This window comes from Juglans regia, chromosome 3 (genome assembly GCF_001411555.2).
Source record: "Juglans regia cultivar Chandler chromosome 3, Walnut 2.0, whole genome shotgun sequence".
In the NCBI taxonomy this organism is placed as follows: Eukaryota; Viridiplantae; Streptophyta; class Magnoliopsida; order Fagales; family Juglandaceae; genus Juglans; species Juglans regia.
The window spans coordinates 28,407,270-28,431,212 of NC_049903.1; the positions used below are offsets into that span (position 1 = coordinate 28,407,270).

Here is a 23,943-nt window from a genome sequence, read left to right on the forward strand (position 1 = left end):
AATTTATTGTTGCAGCAGCAGATGAAATCATGAAACAACTTAATATGGAATCATGCATATTCCATGCACCAAATGCAAAGAAATCAATTCTCCAATGGTCCTTTAAAAGAAGAGCCGTGCTCGGCTTCGGACAAGAATAAAAAAGTTTTTTTTTTTAATTCATTTTTTATATTTTTAAAAAAATATTATATCTCTAAAAAAACATTTACTTAATCATTAAGTTAAAAAAAAAAAAATTGTCGGGATCCAACTCTCAATGACAATAGCATTTTTGTTAAAAGAATTATCAATCAATGATACTAAAATGGCAAAGCTAATACTGAAAAATATATTAAAAATCCAAAAGCTTCATAAGTCTTTGGCCATATGTCACAATATTATGATTGTAATGAGGGAAATAAAAGGGGATTAAAACTCGATCCGGATTTGAAACCCGGGTTCCGATCTGGATATACCTAAATTTTCAGGTCGGAGTCTAGATAAACAGTCATATTAATAATCATTTCTTTAATCAGTAAGTAAAAAAAATTAAATATATGAACGGTCAAAATAAGAGGATAAAATAGTATTATTGATAACAAAATTATTACCGACGGCATAGGAAAAAGAACCAAAGAAATAAGATGTTTACCAACAGGCACTGGAGTCGAGTTACAAATTGGAAAAACAAGTTTCTCTCTTCAGCAGGGAAGGAAGTTCTCCTCAAAGCAGTCCTTCAAGCCATACCTACCTATGCCATGGGTATATTTTTTATACCAGCCTCTATCACTAATAAAATAAATCAGTTACTCAAGAAGTTCTGGTGGAGCTCCAATGAAGATAGCTCCAAGATTCAGTGGGTCAATTGGAAACAGCTCAACTTCAGTAAAGACATGGGAGGGCTTGGGTTTCGAGATTTGAGGAGTTTTAATCTAGCCTTACTTTCCAAGCAAGGTTGGAGAATTTTACAAAACCCAAACTCGCTGGTGGCCAGGGTTCTTAAGCAGAAGTATTTCAGCAAAGTGGGGCTTTTAGAAGCCAAAGTGGGGTCAGGGCCTTCTTTTGCCTGGAGAGGTATCCATGCAGGCCTAAGGCTATTAAAGGAATGTCTCATATAGAGGGTGGGGAATGGACAACAAGTCAATATATGGTCAGATAAATGGCTACCCTTCTCCCATCCATATAAAGATTCAGTCCACCCGAGATGTGGATTGTTGGTGTGAAAAGGTTTGTGATTTGATTGATCCTCAAGTGCAGCAGTGGAAGGAATCTTTTCTCCAAGAGCTCTTCACCCAGTAAGAAATTGATGATATTAAATCAATACCAATTAGCCTTGGGGGGAGAGAGGACCAACTAGTCTGGCAATTTACTACAAATGAGAGATATACTGTCAAGAGTGGATATCACCTCAGTAAAAGTTTGGAGTGTAGCCTAGAAGGGGAGACCTCAGGCAAAGCCAAGGAAGAACAAGCTTGGAAGGCTATTTGGAAGTTGAGAGTACCCCCTGCTACCAAAATGTTTTTATGGAGAGCATGCAAGGAGGCCTTACCAACTCTAGCAAATCTGAGAAGGAGGAAAGTTGTGGAAAATAGTTCATATCTGATCTGTAAGCAGGAGCCAGAAACTTCTGGACATGTTCTGTGGGGCTGCGTTGTTGCAAAGGATGTGTGCGGTCAGGGAGTGAAAAAGGTGCAAAAACTATCATTTCAAAGTGATTTCATCTTTGATATCTGGTCAAGACTGGTAGAGATACTTAGTTTAGAGGAACTTGAAGAAGTGGCAGCTACTATGATGGGCATATGGACTAGAAGGAACAATACTCTTCATGGTAAAGATTTCAAACATCCAAATGCTCTCCACCAACTGGCCAAGGCAGAACTGGTATCATACAAGGAAACTCTTACAGAGGAGCTAGTCCTCAAGCTCCCAGCTCACGTAGGGACTCCAAAGTGGTCAAGCCTGAGGTTGGGTCCTATAAAGTCAATTGGGACGTGGCTGTAAATCAAAAGGAAGGGCACATAGGAATTGGATTGCTCATTAGAGATAACCAAAGTTTCTTTATTGGAAGCCTATAGTCACACAGATCCTTCAAAGGAACCCCTTTCGATGTTGAAGCCTATGGCATACTCCTAGCAGCAGTTTTTTTTGCAAAGAGTTTGGCATAACACATTGTCTGTTGGAGAGGGATTCAAAGCAAGTAGTGGATTTAATGAATCATCACACAAAAAACTGGAGTTTGGGTGGCTGCCTGGTGGAAGATGCAAGGGTGGTACTTAACTCCTTTGCTTGTTGGTCAGTGGTTCATACATACCGAGATGCAAACATGACAGCACATCATCTAGCAAAATCTGCTCTTGAATGCACAGATGATCTATATGATCTTGAAACTTGTCCCTCATGTATCTTATCTATTGTCACAAAAGAAATGAGGTAGTTGTATTACTCGATTTCTGAGTGTGAATTGATGTAATTGGCACTTATGTTTAATGAGATCAGTTTCTTTTATCAAAAAAAAAAAAAAAAAATACAAGTATTCTTAGCAAAATGCCTAAAAACACATATCTCAGTCGGTGTTCCGCCACCGAGAAATTACATTAAACAAGTACTTTAACCATTTACAAATTAATGAAAGCTTCAACCAGTACGTGAAGTGAACTATGTTGTATTGGGCCCATCCAAGTAAAAACTCTTAAGATAACTAATGAAAAACGTGAAATTCATAGGCCTGCTTTATTTTCTTTAGTGAACCAATTGACAACACCACCTTTAAATTCGTTTCCTGTCCAAAATACTTGAAATGCAAAATGGTAAGTTGGCTTGTTCTGCTATTCGTAGTACAGAATATGGAGTTCCCAACAGTCTTCCTGAACTGTGTGCTCGTCCAAAACTCAAAAGCAAAAAGAAAGTACTTTTCTTTGTTTGGTTCAATGGCAGGGCAACAGAAATGGGGGATATAATTACTCTGGTAAACACAAATAAATTCAAAAAATGAAGTCAAATGAATACTTTGATCTCGTGTATTCTTAGCCCATCGAATAAAAAAAAAAAAAGAGAGTTGTTACCAACATGGTTAATTTCACGGTTTAGAATCTTATGAACTGCTAGGATTTGATTGGTGTACTTTTTATATTCGAGCGATTCTTTAAGCTCAATTCAAAAATTAAATATTCTCCGCTCGAGTTTGGCTTGTATGAATGGCGAGCTCTAAAGTCAGTTTGTAGAACATGTGATTCGAGTTCGACACGAATTTCGAATTGTAATGTGTCAAATGCTTAATCAAGCTTGGCTCAACTAGAAAAATCTTTCTATGAATGATTTTTAAATTTTCTTATTTTTCTCAATTTAAGAAATAACAAATTAAACAAACCAAATTACGATTTTTATGTATTAGACAAATATATAAAGTATACTACTACAATATTACAATTTTTTACTTTTTTTCTTCTAGGGAATCCAAATTTTATTAAAAACCCTTACTTATAGAGGAGGAAAACCGTGGTAAAAATTTAGACACCTGGGATTACATATAGACCAAGCCCAAGCATCAAAAGAAATAGAGTAATGCTACACAAAAGTCTCACACTCTGCACACCACTTAAAAAACATGTGATTTTACTTTTTTATTGAAATATGAAATATGAAGATAAAATAGTAAAATCACATATTTTTAAGTGGTGTAAGGAGTGTGGAGCTTACGTTTAGAATTTTTCAAAGAAATAAAGACCCAAAACTATTTTGTACAAACCCCAAAAAAATTTTATATTGATCGAATATAAGGTAAACCATATCTATCATTACGAACAAGACCACGAAACCAACCCTTATTATAACTATCCCTAATAAAATCCAAAGAAACCCCCTGGTACCTTCTTTTGCCAAAACATCTGTTGCTATAAGCCTATATTCACTTCTTGAAGACATGTTGCACTTGAGCATTAAGTGAGTAGACAAGCTCCTAAGCTTCCTCTGAAAACTTCCATAAATACAAAAATTTGCAAACTCCCGACAAGAACCATCCCACCACAACACTTGAATATGATTCCACCAAAATATTCCTCAAACCCAATTACCGACACAATTTCAAGCCATCTACAAGCGCTCTACACTATGTAAGAGTATCAGTCGCATGTCCATAATGGTGCGCAAAACCCGACATGACCCTACCAGGGACATCCTGAATGACCCCACCACCTCCTAAAGGCCCCGGATTCCCATAAGACCCTCCATCCACATTAATCTAGAACCACCCCTCTTGAGGCCGATTCTACGCTACCTACTTCGGAGGCTTATAACCCACGAGAACTAGAGAGTAATTAAACTCCTACAGCAACAAAACATCATTATGATTCAATCTCTTAAACAAATGAAGGGTGCTGGAAATTTCAATAAAAAAAACCTTTAACTACATGGATAATAGCCCTCCAATCAAATGTTACCCCCTCCATTCGAGTTGCACATCTAGCTCGCCAAATCTCCCAAATAATAAAAATATGAGCAACACCACGTAACTACCCCACTTGAGAATTCGACGACGCCCGCAACCACCAATCATTGAACACCCCCTTCCACAACCTCACTTGCAGCAAACGGACCCCAAAAATTCCTACGAAAAAATTCCAAACTTTCCTAGCCCCCTCTCCATCACACAAAACATGATCTAACGTTTCAACCTTAGGCTCCACACAACAATCACACTTTGAAACTAGCAGCACTCCTAACCCCTTAATAGCCTCATCTATCGGCAAAGCATTTTGCCATGCCCGCCAGCAAACCAAAGACATTTTTTTGGGGACCTGCCACTGCCACAACCACTTCCTCCATATACAAATAGCGCCATGATGCCGAATTAAATTCCATGCAGACTTGGTGCTAAATTTTCCCTCCGTTGAAGGCACCCAAACCAAAATATCATCCGCCTCTCTGAACCACACCTGAGCACGTCTAATCTTCTCCACCATTTCCTCATTTATCACGCAGCTTACAAAAATTCCACCTAGCTTCATTTCTCAATTCACGCAACTTGATACCAAGATCACCCACCACTCCTATTGCATCAACCATAGCCCCATCTCGCAACCAATTATCAAACTAGAAACTCAAGCATCTCGAATTAGTCAAGACATGAGGTAAAACCCGTAGAACCCTCTTCCAAAATCGAGAACCTCTAGTAGATGAAACTAGAGCCGCAATATGTGAGTTTCCCACATATTTAGCTTTAAAGAACTTAGTCCATATAGACCCCAGTCACCATTTTCCATGCATACTTCATAAGTAATGAAACTTGAATTTCTAATAAATCATGAATACCCAAATTTCCCTCTTCTACCGGTAAACAAATCATGTGCCAAGACACTCAATTCCGTTTTTTCTTGCCCTCATTCGAACCACTAGAGAAAGTTGGAAAAAATTTTCTTCAAGCCTTTAAGAACACCTTTTGGCAAATTTATCTCCCAAAGCAAATGTATCGGTATACTATTTAGCACATGTTTTAAAAGCACAATTTTACCACCAAACGATAAGAGTTTACTCTTCCATCCCGCAAGCTTTTTCTGTACTTTAGCAAGAAAATGATCAAACATTCTTAACTTTAATCTCTTCACATGTATCCAAATTAATACAAGGAAAAATATACGGATGGTAGAATGTAACACATTATCTGGCTTATAAGTTAGCTTTGTCTCTGAAAGAGGAGCATATATGGATGGAAGAATGTCCTTCTATTTCCAGTTTTGTTCTGGAGGAAAAATATTGTAATGATTCTCATTAAAGAAAGGTTTCAGTATTTTATTAAAAAAAATAAAAGTAAAAAATAAATAAATGAATTAAAAGTGAGTTGAGACTTGGGTTTAATCCAATCGAATTTGAACTACTGTTGAGTAGCATGTTCAAATTGCACCACTTCCGGTCCATTATGGCATTAAAAGTTGGGGAAAATTTTTAATGGTGGCTGTAACATAAAGTTCTAGAGAGATGATATGCAACTACTGCTGTCCAATTTTTACCCAACCATCTATCAAAATATAATTGTTTTTTAAATGAGTAATTCTATTATGTCTCTAATTTATATCACTCTTTGATTGTGATCCCATATGACTTAATAAAAGAAATTAGAAAATTTAAAATATATATTCAAAATAAAATAAGGTCCAAAAGACAAAAATAGTAAAATTAAAACTTTAAATTTTATTTATTTATTTTATATTATATTTTTAATTTTTTTAATAAAGTGCCAGGTCAATAAAATAAAATGAATAATATAAATTAAAAGTTAAGTAGCATTTCTGTTTTAAATTCATATCCATGAAAACTTAAAATAAAATTCAAATAACTTCAATATAAATTAAAATTTATTCCTAGAAGCCTATGCATGTGGGTATATCCAGATGATTGGCCCTCCTTGGAGAGGACGAATGTCAAGATTCGATGGCTGCCCTACACCCATCAACTAATGAGTATGACCTGGTATTATTTTTAAAGATTTAAAAAATAAAAGGGTATGAGATCATTTATAAATAGTAATAATATGATTTAAATTAATATATTTTATAAAATATCGGTATAAAATTTATATATTTTAAATTTTTATATAATAATTTATCAAATCTTACGTCTATTTTTTTTTCTATTTTCTAAAATATTATTATTCTTTAATAAGATAAATATAAAAATATATTTTAATATGAAATTATAAAAAGTTTAACTTGCTTCTCTAAAATAAATGGATTTAATAAATTTCGTATATTCTTGTTTATTTACGTCCTTCTATTGACTGGTGACTCTGGTCTCTTATCTCTTGGGGGGGGTGAAAACGCCATGTGTACACTGTAGTGTACGAAGCGCCTAAAGTCCCCCACTTTCATCCCCAAAACGGTTGGCCAAGGATGAGAGAGTTCGTCATCCTTGGCTCCTCCTCCTCCTCCATTGCCACTCCTTCCCTCCACCTCTACCACTCCCCCAAACCCTACAGGTCCTCCCTTTCCAACCCCACAAAGCTATATTCTTCTAAACCACCACCACCACCACCATCGTCATCTTCCTCTCCGCTAGTCCCCATCCTCCATTCTCCTTCTCCTCTCCGCTCCGCCCGCCATGGCGTCCTCCTAAAGTATTATGCGGACCTTGCATCGAAGCTCGCAGGGAGCGGGAGGCTCGAAGAATTCTCAATGATTGTGGAAAGCGTTATTGTTTCGGGGGCAAACGCCTCCAAGTTTCTCGCAGCGTTGAGTTCTGAGCTCTTGGTCCAGGGGATTTTGACATGTCTTCGAGGGGGGAAGGTTCGGACTGTAATTGATGTTTTATGGAAAGTGAAGAAGCTTCGGGTTAGTCCATTGAAGTTGGTTAATGGGTCTGCTACCGAGTTGCTGGGCATAGAGTGCCGCCGCCTTGTGAAATGCGGGGAAATGGAGGAAGTTGTTGAGTTGATGGCGGTTCTTGCAGGTAATTATTATGATTACTTTATCATTTTGTGTTTTTTAATCTCCGTTCTGCAGCTTATTGTGTGATTGAATTCTTCTAGCACAAGAACTTTTTCAATTTGTTATATTGATGGGGAATTTTTTTTATATTTTATATTACTTTAGTGCAGCTACATTGTATCTAGCCTTGTTGGCTGCAGGGCTCTTGGTTTGATATTTGGTCTAAGAGAGTATTACCTCTAGAAAGTTTTGTGTTGGTTTCAAGTTCAAGGTAGGCTCTAATTTCCTATTCATGAAAAGAAAGGAAAAAAAAAGTATTAGTAGTTGTTTTTAAAGTACTTAAACTTGAGGTGTTGTGATGTGATTGATCTTGACTAACTGAATGGGCTAGTCTAGAAAGGAGTAGAGAATAAATTAAAAGTTTCTTATATGTTTATTTTGGAATATATGGTTTGTGTTAACTTTGTCACAATTGGAAGTTTTGCATTGGATAACAGATGATTACTTGATTCAGGTTTCCGTTTCTCAATCAAAGAATTACTGAAGCCGTCTGAGATTATTAGAGTTTGTGTTGACAAACGTAACCCAAAACTGGCCATAAGGTATCATTCACTTTTCTATTATTGATGTGTCTTTGTCAGGTTCAAGTCTCTCTCTCTCTCTCTCTCTCTCAATAGGCATTAGAGAGGCATCTTTGCCAAATAAGTTTTTGTTTAAATTTGTTATATTTTCTATAATGTAAGTTTTGCTTTGTAAATGGCTCAATTTTCATAAGTCTAGCTTTTGGGTGCATATAATGTATTAATGTATGCCATTTTTTCTTATGTGAGTCTAGCTTTGGGGCGCATATAATGTATCATATTTTGCAGGTATGCTTGTATTCTTCCACATGCGCAGATATTATTCTGTACTATTATACATGAATTTGGAAAGAAAGGGGACCTGGTGTCTGCTTTGAGAGCATATGAGGCATCCAAGCAAACCATCAGTGGTCCTAATATGTATGTCTACCGCACAATGATTGATGTTTGTGGTCTTTGTGGAGATTACATGAAATCGAGGTACACGTATGAGGTACTTTCTCTGACTACCTCATATTAATTTAATTGTATAACTTGTTTGTGACTGTTTGTTTGATAGGGATCTTTTTAAGATGACACTAATCCCTTTTTTTATAGGATTTAGTTCTCATTTTACTAATCTTTTTTTTCCCCCTCTTTTTTTCTTTGTCCCTTTATGCATATGGAGCTCAACATGTAGGGATGATTAGAACAATTTGACTTTACAAAAAGATCACGTAATTGCGATAGTCCTTAAAATAGGGAAAGGTTATTTATCTTTATTATTTTATGCAATGAATTGCATAAAAACAGTATTTTGAAAGGAGGGGGGTGGGGGGTGGGGAGGGAGGGAGCAGGTGATTATCAAATCTGTAAAAACCTGATGTTTAGATATAACTTTCCTCTATAAAAAGAATAAATAAAATATTCCAAATGTGGTTAAAATGGTGAGCATTATCATGACCAGGTTAAAATTTTTGGAATTCAATGGCTCAAGGTCCCTCATTCTATGAGCGCTTTAAGCATCACATTAAACTTCAGTGGATTTTATTGATAATAAAGTATAGGCGTAACCCAGGTACATGGGAAGATTACATGAGAAGACACCTAGTTAAGAGGTAGAAGTAGATACAAGGAAATCACGGAAGCTTAGTCTATTGAAATTTATAGCTAGTGCCCAAAGGAACAAACTGTTGAGAAAGAGACGTATAAGTTCATCCATTGTTCTTTCTCGATCTTCGAAGTTCTGACCATTCCTGTCCTTTCAAGTGCACCATAGAAGACATATGGGGCCATATTCCACGCCACTGCAATGTGGATTGCGTATAAACCTTTCAAACTTGCAAAGAGATCTACCACCGTTCTCAGCATTACCCATGCTAATTCCATTATGCCAAAGAAGTCATTACATAGTGCTTTGGCTACCTCGCAGTGAAGACACAAGTGATGTATTAATTCCCTATTCTTCTTGCACATGCAACACCACTCTATAATTATGACTTGGCGCCTCCTTAGGTTGTCTATGGTTAGGATCTTCTCTAAGGAAGCTGACCAGGCAAAGAAAACTACTTTGAGTGGCTCCTTACTCCTCTAGATACTTTTCCAAGGGAAGAGGAAACTCTCCTGCAAAAAGAGGTCCTTGTAGAATGAGCTTACCCTGAATTTTCCTTTCTTGGATAGACTCCAAAGCATCTTATATGTGCCTCCAGCTCAAGGTCCAATAGTTGAAGAGTTCTATGAGTGCATCTATCTCCCAGTCCTAAATCGCTCTAAGGAAACTTACATTCCACCATGGGGAGTCACCAAAGACTTCCAATAAGTCACCCATTGACACCTCATGCTCACAAGCAATTCTATGTACTGTTGGCAAACCATCATTAGGGGCCCTATCTTCGCACCATAAGTTGTGCCAAAATTTGATCTTGGAACTATCACCCACCTCAAGTTTTGCGTCTAGAGAAGAGCCCACACCTTTTCTGATATATTTCCACAGACCCACCCCATATGGTCCATGGACCTCAGTCACCACCCCTCCAAGCACTACCAAACTTGGAATCAATAACAACTTTCCACACAACCTACCTCTTTTTCTAGTAATGCTAGAGCCCAATTGAACATGAATAATTTGCAAACTTCCAACCCTTCCCCAGATATTGGAGAGCATACCTTTTTTGTTTTCTAGTGTGTAGTAGTATTTTCTTTGTATACGTCCTATGTACTTGGGCTTTGCCTATTCTTGGTAATAAAGTTTCTTATTAACTATATAAAAAAAAGCTATTGGAGAGCATACCTAATCTCAATTAATAAGGTGATATTTAAACTTTTCCCTATTCCAATCCATAAGAAATCACGTTGGAGCTTCTTTAACAATTTGCCACATTGGAGGGCAAAGGGAACAATGACAAGGAGTGGGCAAACTGGAAAAAGTGCTCTTAATTAAGGTGATCCTTTCTACCACCTTTCGACGTATACATCCTCTTCTAACTTGCCAACTTATGCTCCATCTTTTCAATGGCACCTTCCCAAATGGACTTCTCCTTAAAAGAGGCTCCCAAAGGAAGATTGATGTATTTCATGAGCAAAGATGATATCTTGCAACCCACTATGCTAGCCGAAACCACCAAACCTTAGGGACTTTCCAATTGGAACCAATTCTAACTTGGCTGAGTTCACTTAACTATAAACAGATTCAAAGCATACAAGAAGAGCCCTCAAAGAATGGATGTGATTTTGGTTCGCCTCATAACATATCATGTGTTATCTGCAAACAACAAATGATAAATGTTGAGTACACCACAATTACTGCCCCCCACCAAAAATCTAGAACAAAGCCACCCTCCACCATTGCTTCTAACATTCTATAAAATGCTTCCATGATGATCATGAAAAGGAATGGAGACAGTGGGTTGCCCTACCTCAACCCGTGGGAGCACTTGAAGAAGCCACTTGGAGAACCATTCACCAACATGGAGAAACAGAGTGTAGATATACAATGCCTAATTAAAAAGTACCATTCACCTAAAAACCACACCTTCCAAGCAAATAAAACAGAAATTTCCAATTGGCATGATCATGTGCCTTCTCCTTATCTAGCTCACAAAGCAATTTTGGTTCTTTTTCCTTTTTGCTAAATACAAATCATCTTTGGTTCGCCAGAATTAGTCTGCTATCCAGACATTTATTGGCAATAAGCATCGAATCTAGAATTTGTCGCCCTATAACAAATGCATTTTAGTGCTCTGTTATAATCTTCTCCATCACTGTGCTTGGCCATTTAGCAAGAACTTTAGAAATTATCTTGTACACCCCATTCACAAGACTGATAAGGCGATAATCTTTAACCTCCATTGCTCTAGCGGTTTTAGGGATGAGGGCCATAAAAGTGGCTATAAGACTTTTTTCAAACTTGGCAGAGGAATAAAACTCTTGTAATACTTGTAATACCTTTATGATATCATCTTTTATCACATCCCATCAAGCTTGAAAGAACTCTATAGTGAACCCATATGGACCTGGTGCCTTGTCACTAGTCATACTTCTTACCACTAAACAAACCTCAACCTCTTCTAATGGCCTCTTAAGCCACATTACTTGCTATTGATCAATGGTCTCAAGTACTAATTTGTCCAGGCTCGGCCTCCATGTGATCTGCTCATAATAATGCACAACATAATCCTTAATCTCAAAGCGCTCTGAGGAAATAAGATCACGAGCATCTAAATAGCGTTGTTTCTCCTATGCAAATTGGCCACATGGTGAGAAAAATTTTTACACTTCTTTTTTGGTTCTTCAAGGTTCATAACGATTGTGTTTTTGTAATCCTTGTTCGCTTTGTTTTGGGACAATTAGAGATGTTATGCTGCCATTGAGTGTTGGGCTTTCTTTCATATGAGTTTTTTGTAGGACTTGCTCAACCAAAAGATCACCCCGAATATTTATGTTTTCAACAGTCTCATGAACGTGAACGCTCATGACTTGAGCTACATATTGGATGTATACAAGAATATGCAGGTATTACTCTCTCTCTCTCTCTCTCTCAACAAAAACATGAATGTTGCTCCTTTGGTGGGTTCTAGTTACCTTGTATACTTTGGATTTTCTACGAATAATCGTCTGACCAATCGGAGTGAATGATCCCAAGTCAATTCCACAAAGCTCTAGGCTTTTAACGTTTTCTGCTGCCATGTTTTGATTAAAGATACATGATAGTGGAACTCTTAATGGTTAGCATGCTTACTGTGCTGCATCCTTTATACTTTTCCTTCAATCTTCATTTTTATTAATTTAACTATAATTTTAAGTTTCAAGCTTGTATCATTGCTATTTCTTTTCCTTTTTTTTCAAGGTAAAACCATGAAGAAAATATGCCTTAACTAGCGAGCCAGTATATCTCCTTTGTTACTTAATACTACCTCCTTTGTTTTTTATGCAACCAGAATCTTGGTGTCAGGGCGGATATGGCATCTTATAATATCCTTTTGAAGGCATGCTGTCTTGCTGGCAGAGTTGATTTGGCCCAAGACATTTATAAGGAAGTGCAGCATTTGGAATCGACAGGAGCACTAAAGTTGGATGTTTTCACTTACAGCACTATTGTAAAGGTAACTCAATGTGTATGAACATTAATTTTAAAGTCTTCACCATCTTGTTGTTTTGGGCGGTTCATAGATCTTCTTTTCCCTTTTTCTTGCGGAAGTGTAGACTAGTTATTTGAGACTCTTGTGCTACTTTTTCCATATCTACATGACCTGTGCATCACTTTCCAGGTCTTTGCAGATGCAAAATTGTGGCATATGGCACTACACATCAAAGATGATATGTTGTCAGCTGGTGTGGCTCCTAACACTGTTGCATGGTCATCGTTGATCAGCGCCTGTGCCAATGCAGGTCTTGTAGAGCAGGCAATTCAATTGTTTGAAGAGATGCTGCTGGCTGGCTGCGAACCCAACACACAGTGTTGCAACATTCTTTTACATGCTTGTGTTGAGGCTTGCCAATATGACAGGGCCTTCCGTCTTTTCCAGTCTTGGAAGAGAAGTAGGGTCTCAGAGCCTACTAGTGGAGATTACAAGAGTAATACTACATCTAGCAATTTAAGTGCAGAGCATGCGGAAGAAAATTGCAGTAGTACTGTTGCAAATTGCATATCTAATTCACATCACTTAAACTTTTCTAAGAAGTTTCCCTTTACACCCACTACTGCAACGTACAATATTCTCATGAAGGCTTGTGGTACTGATTACTATCGTGCAAATGCTTTGATGGATGAGATGATAGTAGTAGGTCTCTCCCCTAATCATATAAGCTGGTCAATTTTGATTGATATATGTGGAGGCTTGGGCAATGTAGAAGGTGCTATACAGGTAATGTACAAGTTAATATTGATCTACTTCATCTTTGCTCTTCCTTTTTGTATAATTTTTCTGAATATGTTTAGCTGAAAATCTTAGACTAGAATTAGCTGAATGCTTGCACTAGAATTATTGTTGATGTTGGAGAGTACTAGATCCAAGACTCATTTATGGAAGCAACATTATCCTTTCCTTTTTGCTACTGGGGTCTTTATTTACATCCTTTCATCAAGATCTTAGTTCTCTTATAACTACTTTTTCTTCCAGTGCAGATTTTGAGACATATGCTTGGTGCTGGAATTCAGCCAGATGTTGTTGCATATACAACGGCCATCAAGGTTAAATCTTTCTTCTGACACTACTTTGGTTGTAAAATAGTTTTCTTGTCTGGGATTAGTCGGGATTGTCCTGGACCCCCGACGCCAATAAAAAAGGAAAGATGTCTTGTCATGACCACTAATTAAGATGTTTATGCCTTGTGCCCTTGGTTTAATAGGTTTGCGTGGAAAATAAAAATTTGAAGCTAGCGTTTTCATTATTTGAGGAAATGAAAAACTATCAGATACGTCCAAATTTGGTAAGTGCTTAGAGTTAATCTGCTTGGATTCTTTATGCGTCACTGTGAATTTTATGGCATATTATTGGAAGAGGGAAGATATTGTAAATGAAAATGATTCTGCATGGTATTTTTAGATGGCAGTTTCGCACTGCATTCTGAGTACAATTTTGTGTATGCTCGCTGTGAAAGGCATTCTGAAAACTCGTTCAAGTTATTTATTTTCAGGTGACTTATAATACACTTCTAAGGGCCCGCACCAGATATGGCTCCTTGCATGAAGTACAACAATGCCTGTCTATATATCAAGATATGCGGAAGGCAGGGTATGTTAGTGTAAAGGGATTTTACCGATATTTCATAAATTTTCCAAGCAACTATGAATATTTCTTTTATCATTTATCTGTCAGTTAATTACATTGCATGAGTAGTACTGTCAAGTGTTGAACAATATCGATTCTGGGTGGGTCCACACTGGCAGCGAAGCTTATCTAACTGATCACTAATATTCATGAATGCCACTTTATGCCATTCATCAGGGATATTATCTTAAGAGTATGTTTGATTTGTAGAAGTTGGGAACGTTTTGATGAATGAAAAATTCTATTCATCATCCCCACGCACCACCTTTTTTTTTTTTTTTTCCTTACCAAATATGTGGCATATGGATGATGAGTAGAAGAATTTAATAATTTTAAGAAGAATAAAACAAAACAAAAAAAACTTAATTTTTTTTAAAAAAAATGTGTGATGTGTGAGGATGATAAGTGACAAAACTCATGTTTAAATAATGAATTTATGTAATATTTAATTTTAATTTATTTATATTAAAAAATAGTGGGGGTGGCCCGCTGCGGCTTGTGGGTGGCCACTTGATCTGGGCCACCCAGAGGTGGACGATTTTAAAGTAATGTTTAATTGTAATCAAATAATATATTTTGACAAAGGGAATAAATTGAGATGGGAGTTTTGAATATTTGGAAATAAATAATTTTTTTACTGTGGATGGAATACTACACTACTGTAGATGAATTTCTCCTCACCCAAATATGGGTTTGTCTAATCATTTTGAGTAATGCTATATAGAGTCGTGTTGTGCGTAAATGATGTGCAGTCGATTTGAAAAAAGGTGAGATCCACTATTAAAAATTAATTTTCTTTTAAGGTGGGTCTTGTATTTATTCATTTTTTTCAAAGCGATTGCACAGTGCTTACATACTCACGATTGCAACTATCATTTCTCTTTAATAAAATCTAAAATAAGCTCCATGGCAAAACATCTCTTATCTAGATAAAATTGGGCCAATTTTTTCATTTCTAATTAGCAAGGATTGAAGATTGCATTTGATTATGTTTTGTAAGAACTGATGTAACAGCCTCCTGGTTTGCCAATCTTGGTTTAACTTTGCCTTGTTGGTTGTGATGTAATTGGATGTACAAATCATTCCCATACTGTTGAAGATTGCTCTTGGGGTCGATCCTCTTTGCTGAGCTTATTCAGTTCATATATACATGCTCTGCCACATACAAGTAATGGGCTTACTTCGTGATAGATAATTATATATTAGTTGAATACACTCTTTTTGCTATTAATAATCGGTGCTTATGTAGGTACAAATCCAATGATTATTATCTGGAGGCGCTCATAGAGGAGTGGTGTGAAGGAGTTCTACAAGATGCAAATCAAAGCCAAGGAGAGTTCAGTTCCTGCAACAAGGCCAACTTAGGGAGACCTCAAAGTATACTTCTTGAAAAGGTTGCAACGCACTTGCAGAAGAGTGAAGCTGAAAGCCTAGCTATTGACCTTCAGGGGCTAACAAAGGTATGGGTAATGTCAAAGCCAAGGAGACTACAATCTATAGCCGAGCAATGGATTGTAGTTTAGATTGACTGCTATCACGCTTGTTTGTACTCTTTCAGAATTACATCATCTGTTTTCTCATGATTTTTCTCAAACGATTTTTCAATGCGTATCAACAGCTTGAAGCTCGGATTGTCGTTCTTGCAGTCCTGCGAATGTTCAAAGAGAACTACCATACTCATGGTATGAATGAATCTCTTCCATGTACATCTGCATTGATCCAGAGTCACATATATGTCGTCCCGCACTGAGGAAATGGATCTAAAACCCAAATTCAATATGTACAACTTCATTTTGATGACTTAATGGTTTATCATTGCAGGACATTCAGTAAAAGATGACATCTTGATCATCTTAGGAGTCAGTAAAGAAGATACAAGCGCAGAAAGGCACAATTTAGAGGTGAAAAATGCGATAATAAAACTTCTGAGGGATGAATTGGGGCTTAAGGTTCTTTCTGCAGGACCTAGAAATGCACTTCATGAGAAGGCATATTTGGAATGCACTGTTGAATCAGATATAAACCTAGAAGAATTGATAGGAAGGAATAGTTTACCCGCAAAGTTGGAATGTTCCACTAGGAGACCTGCGATTGTACAGAGGTTAAAGATCACCAGGAAGTCATTGCATTATTGGTTGCAAAGAAGAGTAGGTGACATTAGAAAATGAGTATTTTTGTATGTGAAATCAGGTCAAAGAGTTTGTACATGTATAAGATATGCTATATTCTTTACATATTGATTTCAAAGCGGAATAAGTAGCTCAATGTAAAAACCCGTATGGCCTCAATTGTAAGTAACAGAACAATTGAATTCAATTTTGAAAAATTGTTAAATAAAAACAACCCTTCTCATCTGCTCCGTTTGCCTCTTGATTTGTTTCCGTGTATCTTACCGGTCATAATCTTGTTGGCTTTTCAATTTAACCAGTTTAGGAAACTTTTCGAGGCGGTGTATGAGACCAGAGTTTATTTTGCACAGGTGGGTTTGAAGGGTCCTTGCCTTGGAGAGGTCTCCGACATCAAAATAATAATAATAATAATAATAATAATAATAATAATGCTTTTTTCCTCCAAAGTGAATAGAATCCACACAACTGCAAACGGTCAGATTTTATCAATGTTGTCTAACTTAGTTCGCAATAATGGAACTTGCAGAGACATAATCACAGAAGGAACGTTTTGGCTGGGCAGATAATCACAAAATCGACATTTTTCCCTTCAGCACCACCCATCAATGAAAGACAGAAGAAACATATGATTTTTCACTGTTGATTTTCGATTTCACAAGGGCCATTAATCCCAATATAGACGTGTTATCTCAACAAACAGACATTACTATTATTGATCAGCTGAAGGCATACAAGGGAAGTTTCAGCATACCAAAAGAGAAATTCCCATTTTTCATCCCAAATGTAAATTAAACAAAGAGGTACACAATGGAATTACCATTACACAAATACTCTGCCGGCTCAAACCACGCCTCTCACAGCCAGTCCCTCTGCTGCAGCTTGAGTGGCAAATAGACCTCAGACAAGTACTGAAACCCAAACGTGCTTAAAGCCTGAATTTCCGCTTTCTGCTTAGTCTTCACCATCAAAGTCAGCTCCTCAACCCAACCCGGATTCTTCTTCACAAAATCTTCCTCCAACAGATCCTTTCCGGTCTTAATATCCTGTTCCGTCATTGGCAATCTACACTGCTCTGGTATCTTATACTTATCCAAATCACTCGGCCTAATCCCCAACCACTTAATATCAGGGGTCGTCAAATTCGCACTATCGTACGACATGTTCTTGGAGCCGCATCCGTAAACGGACAAAATCTTCAACCCGTAAGGATCGCTATCCACCAGCGCAAGCACGGGGAGCTTCAATTCCATCTTCATCTTCCTCAAGAACAACCGCGTGGCAACGTCCGGCTGCCCCTTTGCTGTCACAATTATACATGGAAACCGGTTATAGAACCGATCCTCGGCCAATCGAATATATGCCGCATCCTTCTCAACCAGGAGTATAAACAATGCATCGCTCTGCATATCCCCAACTCTGTCAATGTTGGGGGGAATGGCCTTTCCGCCCATTCCCATTTTCGTGCAATCGATCATGTCGCCATTATCGCTGAAAATCAGCCGACCCACAACAACCCCTTTCTCAGCGGCGATGACATTGAGGCTGGAGCGCGTGCAGCCGAGCATACAAGAGACGTCGTCCAGGACGGAATCGGACTGGGTCTGGTCCTGAAAGAGCTTGACGTCGGTGTAGAAGAGGTCACGCTTGGTAACGTGGATGTTCTTGGAGCAGAGCTGGTGTATGAGCTGGAGGATACGGGTAGTGATGGTGGACTTGCGGACGGTGGAGATGTTAGCGTAGGGGCGGAGGGAAGTTTTGTCTTTCAGGACGATGCGGTCGAGCTCCGCGACGTAGAGCTGATTGGCGGCGGAGCGGGAGGGCACGTCGAAGGAGAAGCCGTGGCCGGAGAGGATGGAGTGGGCGATCTTCAAGATTTGGGACTCGATAGCTGATTGGACGGAGGGGAGCGAGAGGTCGGTCACCTCGCGACATGTGGAGGCCAGGGAGAGTTCGGTTAGGGTTAGGGTTTTAGAGTTAGAGGAGGAAGCGGAGTGAGTTCTGAGGAGGTCATGGAGGGATTCGAGGATAATCGAGTCGGGTTTGAGGCGATTCTTGAAGGGGAGTCTGGTTTCGTCATCGGAGCTCGGTTCCGGTCGGCGGCGTTTCCTCTTCTTGTCGTCCATTGACACAGAGAGAGAGAGAGAGAGAGGAGCTACCAAAATGTGGATGGCTTAAAGAACGGAAAGGCGGGAAACAAGTCTCCGAGGGCATCCAACTAAAAATTATTGGGAAATATTAACTTTGCATGCCTTTGTTTAGAGGATGAAATGATTTTATATGAATTGAATAAAATATTATTTTTTAAAATTATTATTATTTTAAAATTTAAAAAATTTGAATTATTTATTATATTTTATGTAAGAATTTAAAAAATTTGTAATGATAAAATAAAATGGATTTATAGTATTTCTATATCCAAATATAGTCTAACTTAAAATAAGGTCAGTATTTTCCATTTCAAAATTTAAATAATCAATTCACACATTAGATATTTAAATGATATTGAGAAAAGAAGATTGTGCAACAATTAGTCTCCTCTCTATTTTTCTCTTGGGAGAATTGAGTTGGAGTTTCGAACAAACATTTCAACCTCCCCACGAAAGAAGAGTGCCTAATCTCTGCCAACAACAAGTTATATGGAGGAGATGAATGGATTAGAGGAACTATAGGGTCAATTGAGGCTAACATAAGAGGAAAACTAGACAATAGTTTTGAATGGAGGAATAATGGTAGAAGAATGAGGAGTTTGGTTGATAAGTTGGAATTAGTCAATAGGAAAAGAGATAGTAGCTTTGAATATGTAAAAAGTATGGAAGGTGAGTAAATCGGTTGCCTCCCAGGAGTTTGTGCCTAATGTCTTCATCATCACCTTTGCAACTCATGTCGACAAATAGAGAATGATGGAGGGGCATACATGGCTGTTTGATAATAGTCTATTTATCATAAAAATGTTCAATGGGTTTTACCTAACCAAATAAGATGAATTGATTATGAATCCTTCTGGGTTCAAGTTCATAATTTACCCTTAGACATGCATGAACCGGGACTGTGGGGAGCAAATCGGAGGCACAATTGGCAAAGTAATTGAGGTGGGCGTTCTAGAGGATGGAATCAGTTGGGGACAATATCTTCAAGTTAAGATTGAAATGTCATAGCAAGGGGTTGAACCATCAATGTGAATGGGAACATGGTTTAGGTTTCACTAGAATATGAAAATATTCCTGGAATGTGTTCAAATGTGGCCGCATCCTACATGGTGATCGAGAATGTTAAAACAAGGATCAGTAGGTGGATATGATGATTGAAGATTTTAACTAGTTCAGAACATGGTTGCATGCTGAATTGAACATGCGTAGACAAAATTAACTGAGATATGTGAACTAGGAGAAAAAAATGCATGGTGGTTGGGCAAAAGAAATCGTAGGAAGGGGGTGGGCGGGGAAGAAGGTAATAGATTGGAAACTAATACCAGGCCGGTGGTGATGGCTAGTAGTGAACATGAAACTGGAATTAGAAAGTGCAAATGATTGGGCGAAAATCACTGAGGCAGAGAAGGGATTAGGGATACAACTTGATTTGGGGAGGGGATGGAGGAAGGGTTACCAGTTGAAGAATCTAAATATGTCACAAAAGAATGTTAGGTGAGAATGGAGGAACAAATGTGGGAAGAAAGTATGAATGATAATGTGAGAATGAGTTGTAGGCAAGAAGGTAGTATTTCAATGTAGGTTAGGGGGCTGGAGGGCCCATATATAAGATAGTAAAAGGAAGTGGGCCAAAAAAGGAAAAAAACTTACAAAACTAAAACTGAAGATGTTGCATAAATGATGAGAGAGAAGAAGGGGGAGGAATTTCGAGCTACTCAAGAACAATAGAAGGAGAAGACTATATAGAGCAGAGGTAGCTGGAAGCGAAGAGGAAGAGAAAGAAGTATGATCTCTGTGACTTTGCATAACTACTTTGCAAAGATGAGAAATTTGATTGATGATGATAATGGAAATGTCTAAGAAGCTTATGTATTGGTAGAGGTTGATAGTCGGCCCTGCCAAGGGCAATAAAAATATTAAGCTAGAACTGTTTGGTGGTTCCCATTGACAGGGGCTTGGGAACCACCGAACAATTCTAGACCATCACTTGTTAGTGAAGGATAAGACGCTCAACTTAGGCCCAATTTGGATACGCAGTTCAGATGAGATGAGATATTTTAAATGGTAATGAGATTTTTTGAATTAAGATGAGATGAGATAGTTAAAAAATATATGTTTGGATAGTAAGATGAGATGAGATAGTTTTGACTTTTTAAGATTTGATAAAAGAAAATACTAAAACCACAATTGGGTATTCCCAACTGGGATCCCAACTGGTTTTTTTTTTTTTTTAACTTAATGATTAAGTAAATATTTTCTATTGATGTTGTGAATTTTTAAAAAAATGCATGAAAAAAAAAGAAATACATTGGGTGGGATCCCAGTCGATCCCCCATGTGTGGTGGGTGTAGAAGCACTCTTTGATAGAGAGGTGGGTCTCATCAATGATTGAGTAATAGTTATGAATATATTAATAGAAAATAATAATTTATGAGTAATTAGAAAATCTATCATAAATAAATTTAAATCCCAAAATATATTGAGAAGTTGTTAGCCGAAATTACTCCATAAATCCAAAAACTAATTTCTCTTTTTAAAAGGATATTATTATTCTAAAAAATAATTTAAATCCCAAAATATATTGGGAAGTTGTTGGCCGAAATTTATAATTTCTTTTTTTTTTTTAGATATTTTTAACTATTTATTTTTCTATATTTAAGAAATTCGTCATTTTTTATTCTAATTATAAATTATAATTGTTAGAGTGTTTTTTCCCGACCCATAGAATGTCATAGGCCCAACCATTGGGAGGGGAGTCAAAAGAAGACAAGATGGGAAGTGACATAAATGAAGGTGTAAGGTGTCAAGAGAGAAAATGAGGGAAGTGACCTAAAGCAAGTGAGGGGGCAGAAGATACAAGGAAGGGGAAACCTACGGATTCAGGACTTCTTTTTTTTTTTTCGTTGGGGGGGGGGACTTCTTCTTCATCCAAAGAGCTCCAGAAAGAACTGATTCTCCAATAAATAGCCATATTGCTTTCAATGTACAGTGAGAAATGAGAGACTACGAGAGACAGTAAACAAGCTTATTATAGTGGAATCTCCTCTCCCCAAACCCTGTGGACGTAGGCTTGGTGTCGAACCATGTAAAATCTGTGTGTTCATCTATATATTTTCTGCATTTAAATAATGTTCATCGCCATGGACGTACGAACCAACACCATACAGCAGCACCGGACCTCTACCGGGGGCTCACACTCAGCTCCGAGCGAAGCCTAGCTCCGAAGACCCAAGTTGCCGGGGCTTGGCCCAAAGGCATGCGAAATACAACATCAACAATGGTGCCATATGTGGGATCGTAATAGATCTTGAGTATCTTTCGTATGCCTGCAACAACTAGTTCCTGGCGACTCGGAAGAGACACAGAGGAAGCCACAGAGGCAAGGTTAAAAATGAGGCTAGAAATCATGGAGGAATGGGTAACAAAGCTGACCGACTGAGTGTAAATGCTCCGTAGGGAAAATGAGAAGCTCATAATAAAAGAGCAAATAAAAATTTTCCAGAAAAGTACATTCGACTTTTCTACTTTTATTTTTATAAAAAGCACTGCTACCGAAAATGAGCGATTAAAAGCACACTGCATTTGTATTTTTTCACATCCAGCATATAGCCTGGGGTACCAAACTTTCCGGCCACGTGAGCTTAAATGAACACTGGGTGTGTACATGCACAACATGCATATACTATGCACTTAAGTGCACAATGCCCGCATAGACTTCACGTCCCGACTGTGCATGGCATGCACAATATGGGTTACACAGCAGTAGCTCAACGAGGAGTTCACGGTCGCCCGCAGTGAGCTAGAAGGATTTTCTAGCGACCACCGTTAAGTCTGCCGACACCATCAGTCCCCAACAGTGGGGCACCCTAAGCCGGCAGCAGGCGGACGAGATCTGCACCACACACGGTAGCGGGATAAAGAGAAGTGCCACAATCCTACCGTGGGGCAGTGTGAAAGTGGCACTGGCGGTCACCTGTGTGACCACTGATGTCATCTGTCCCCATGGGGATGGTTGGCGACCTCCCCTCAAGGCGGGGACCATGCCACACAATCACCCGCATGGATATGCATAAACAGTAAGTTCTGCAGCCCAGCCCAGCTGCAGCGCAGCGAGGACGACGGCGGCTACACCTTGCCCCATCGACGCTCTTTGACTTCACTAGGTTGGCCTCTGACCACCCCCAACTAGCAGCAGCTCAGCCATGAGATACGGGCAGTCCTGCGAATACACTGCCACTCTACGAGGCCTTGGCCTCCTCTCCACTCTACACGGCCGCCAACGGGCCGGTAGGACAGCACTCCACAGACAAAGCTCCACGAAATCCCATTTTGCAGTCAAGCACCGCGGCCTCAACTCCTCGACCAATTACTCTCTGCGGGCATGAACTCCACGGGCAGCACCTTTCTCGGCTACTCCTCCTCTGCCAGCAACCACACGGCCTCACCTCCATGACCAAATCGAGGTGGTACCCTCTCCTCAGCCACTAGCCTCCTCGGCGACTAATCTACACGGCCAACCTCCACGGCCTCAACAATCTCTCCGCGAAGCTTCTCGATCCACGATCTTGCACCATGCATAGATAACTCCATGGGCTTGACACACCGGCCTTCATGCATTGTGGCCACTCTACTAGGCCTCTTCTCCACTCCTCGGCCATGTGTTCCACGGCCAGTGAATCTACTCGTCAGCCAGTACTTCTCCACGATCTTGATGGACTTTACGCGGCCACTACGTGTATATGAGCCATGTACTATGCCATATACACAGTAGGCATACATAAGGGCACAAGCAGCAGATGAACAAAAAAAAAAAGAGAGAAGGAAGTGAAAATAAAAAGGAAGAGCAAGGAAGAAAGGAAATGACAACAATTGCAGACAATTTTGGACAAGTAATAGTGAGAAAAAATCCATCGCGGCAGATATATGCTCAGGTTTGCTTTCTTCAAAACTTGTGTAAATTTTGTTTTACTACCGTAATTACATCATGTGGTGTGAATTTTGTTTTGTACAATCCAACACTACAACAACATAACCAGCCAAGCTCCATCAATAAAGTCAACTCTACAAAACGGGAACTCTATCAACAACTTACCTCCCCGCGAGGTGAAAGGGATGAGGGTAATGCCTAAAGGCTGCTCTATCCCTCTTGTGGAGGAGTGTGGGCCGGTCCTTGGTCACCCGAAAATAAAACTTACATTCCTCGTAGGCATCAACAGGCGAGAGTGTGTCCAGTTACATATTGCTAGAACAATTTACCTCCCTGCGGGACACCATAGGGAAAGGCCGTCCCAAGGGTGGCCTTATACCTCTTGCGGAGGAGAGCGGGGTCAGCTTACGACTGCTCGAATGACTTACCCGACCTCCACCGTGATGAAGTGTGGGATCAGAGCCAGCCTGACCAACTTACCCTTCCCTATGACGTCAGTGGGAGGGAGCGTGTCTAG

At 38.8% G+C, this 23,943-nt stretch overlaps 2 protein-coding genes across 2 annotated transcripts; one reads left to right on the forward strand and one right to left on the reverse strand.

The window, feature by feature from the left end:
• The first annotated feature begins 6,775 nt into the window (after nt 1-6,775).
• LOC109002198 (pentatricopeptide repeat-containing protein At5g02830, chloroplastic) lies at nt 6,776-16,578 on the forward strand. Its single transcript, XM_018979843.2, has 12 exons — nt 6,776-7,416; nt 7,909-7,996; nt 8,264-8,468; nt 11,858-11,965; nt 12,391-12,555; nt 12,721-13,317; nt 13,578-13,643; nt 13,802-13,882; nt 14,090-14,187; nt 15,473-15,683; nt 15,842-15,905; nt 16,045-16,578. Exons 1-12 carry the CDS (start codon nt 6,861-6,863, stop codon nt 16,389-16,391), a joined length of 2,586 nt encoding a protein of 861 aa, XP_018835388.1. The 5' UTR covers nt 6,776-6,860; the 3' UTR covers nt 16,392-16,578.
• A 458-nt stretch (nt 16,579-17,036) lies between these two features.
• Nucleotides 17,037-18,573, reverse strand: LOC109002201 (DNA topoisomerase 6 subunit A). Its single transcript, XM_018979844.2, has one exon. It carries the CDS (start codon nt 18,473-18,475, stop codon nt 17,207-17,209), a length of 1,269 nt encoding a protein of 422 aa, XP_018835389.1. The 5' UTR covers nt 18,476-18,573; the 3' UTR covers nt 17,037-17,206.
• Nucleotides 18,574-23,943: the final 5,370 nt, after the last annotated feature.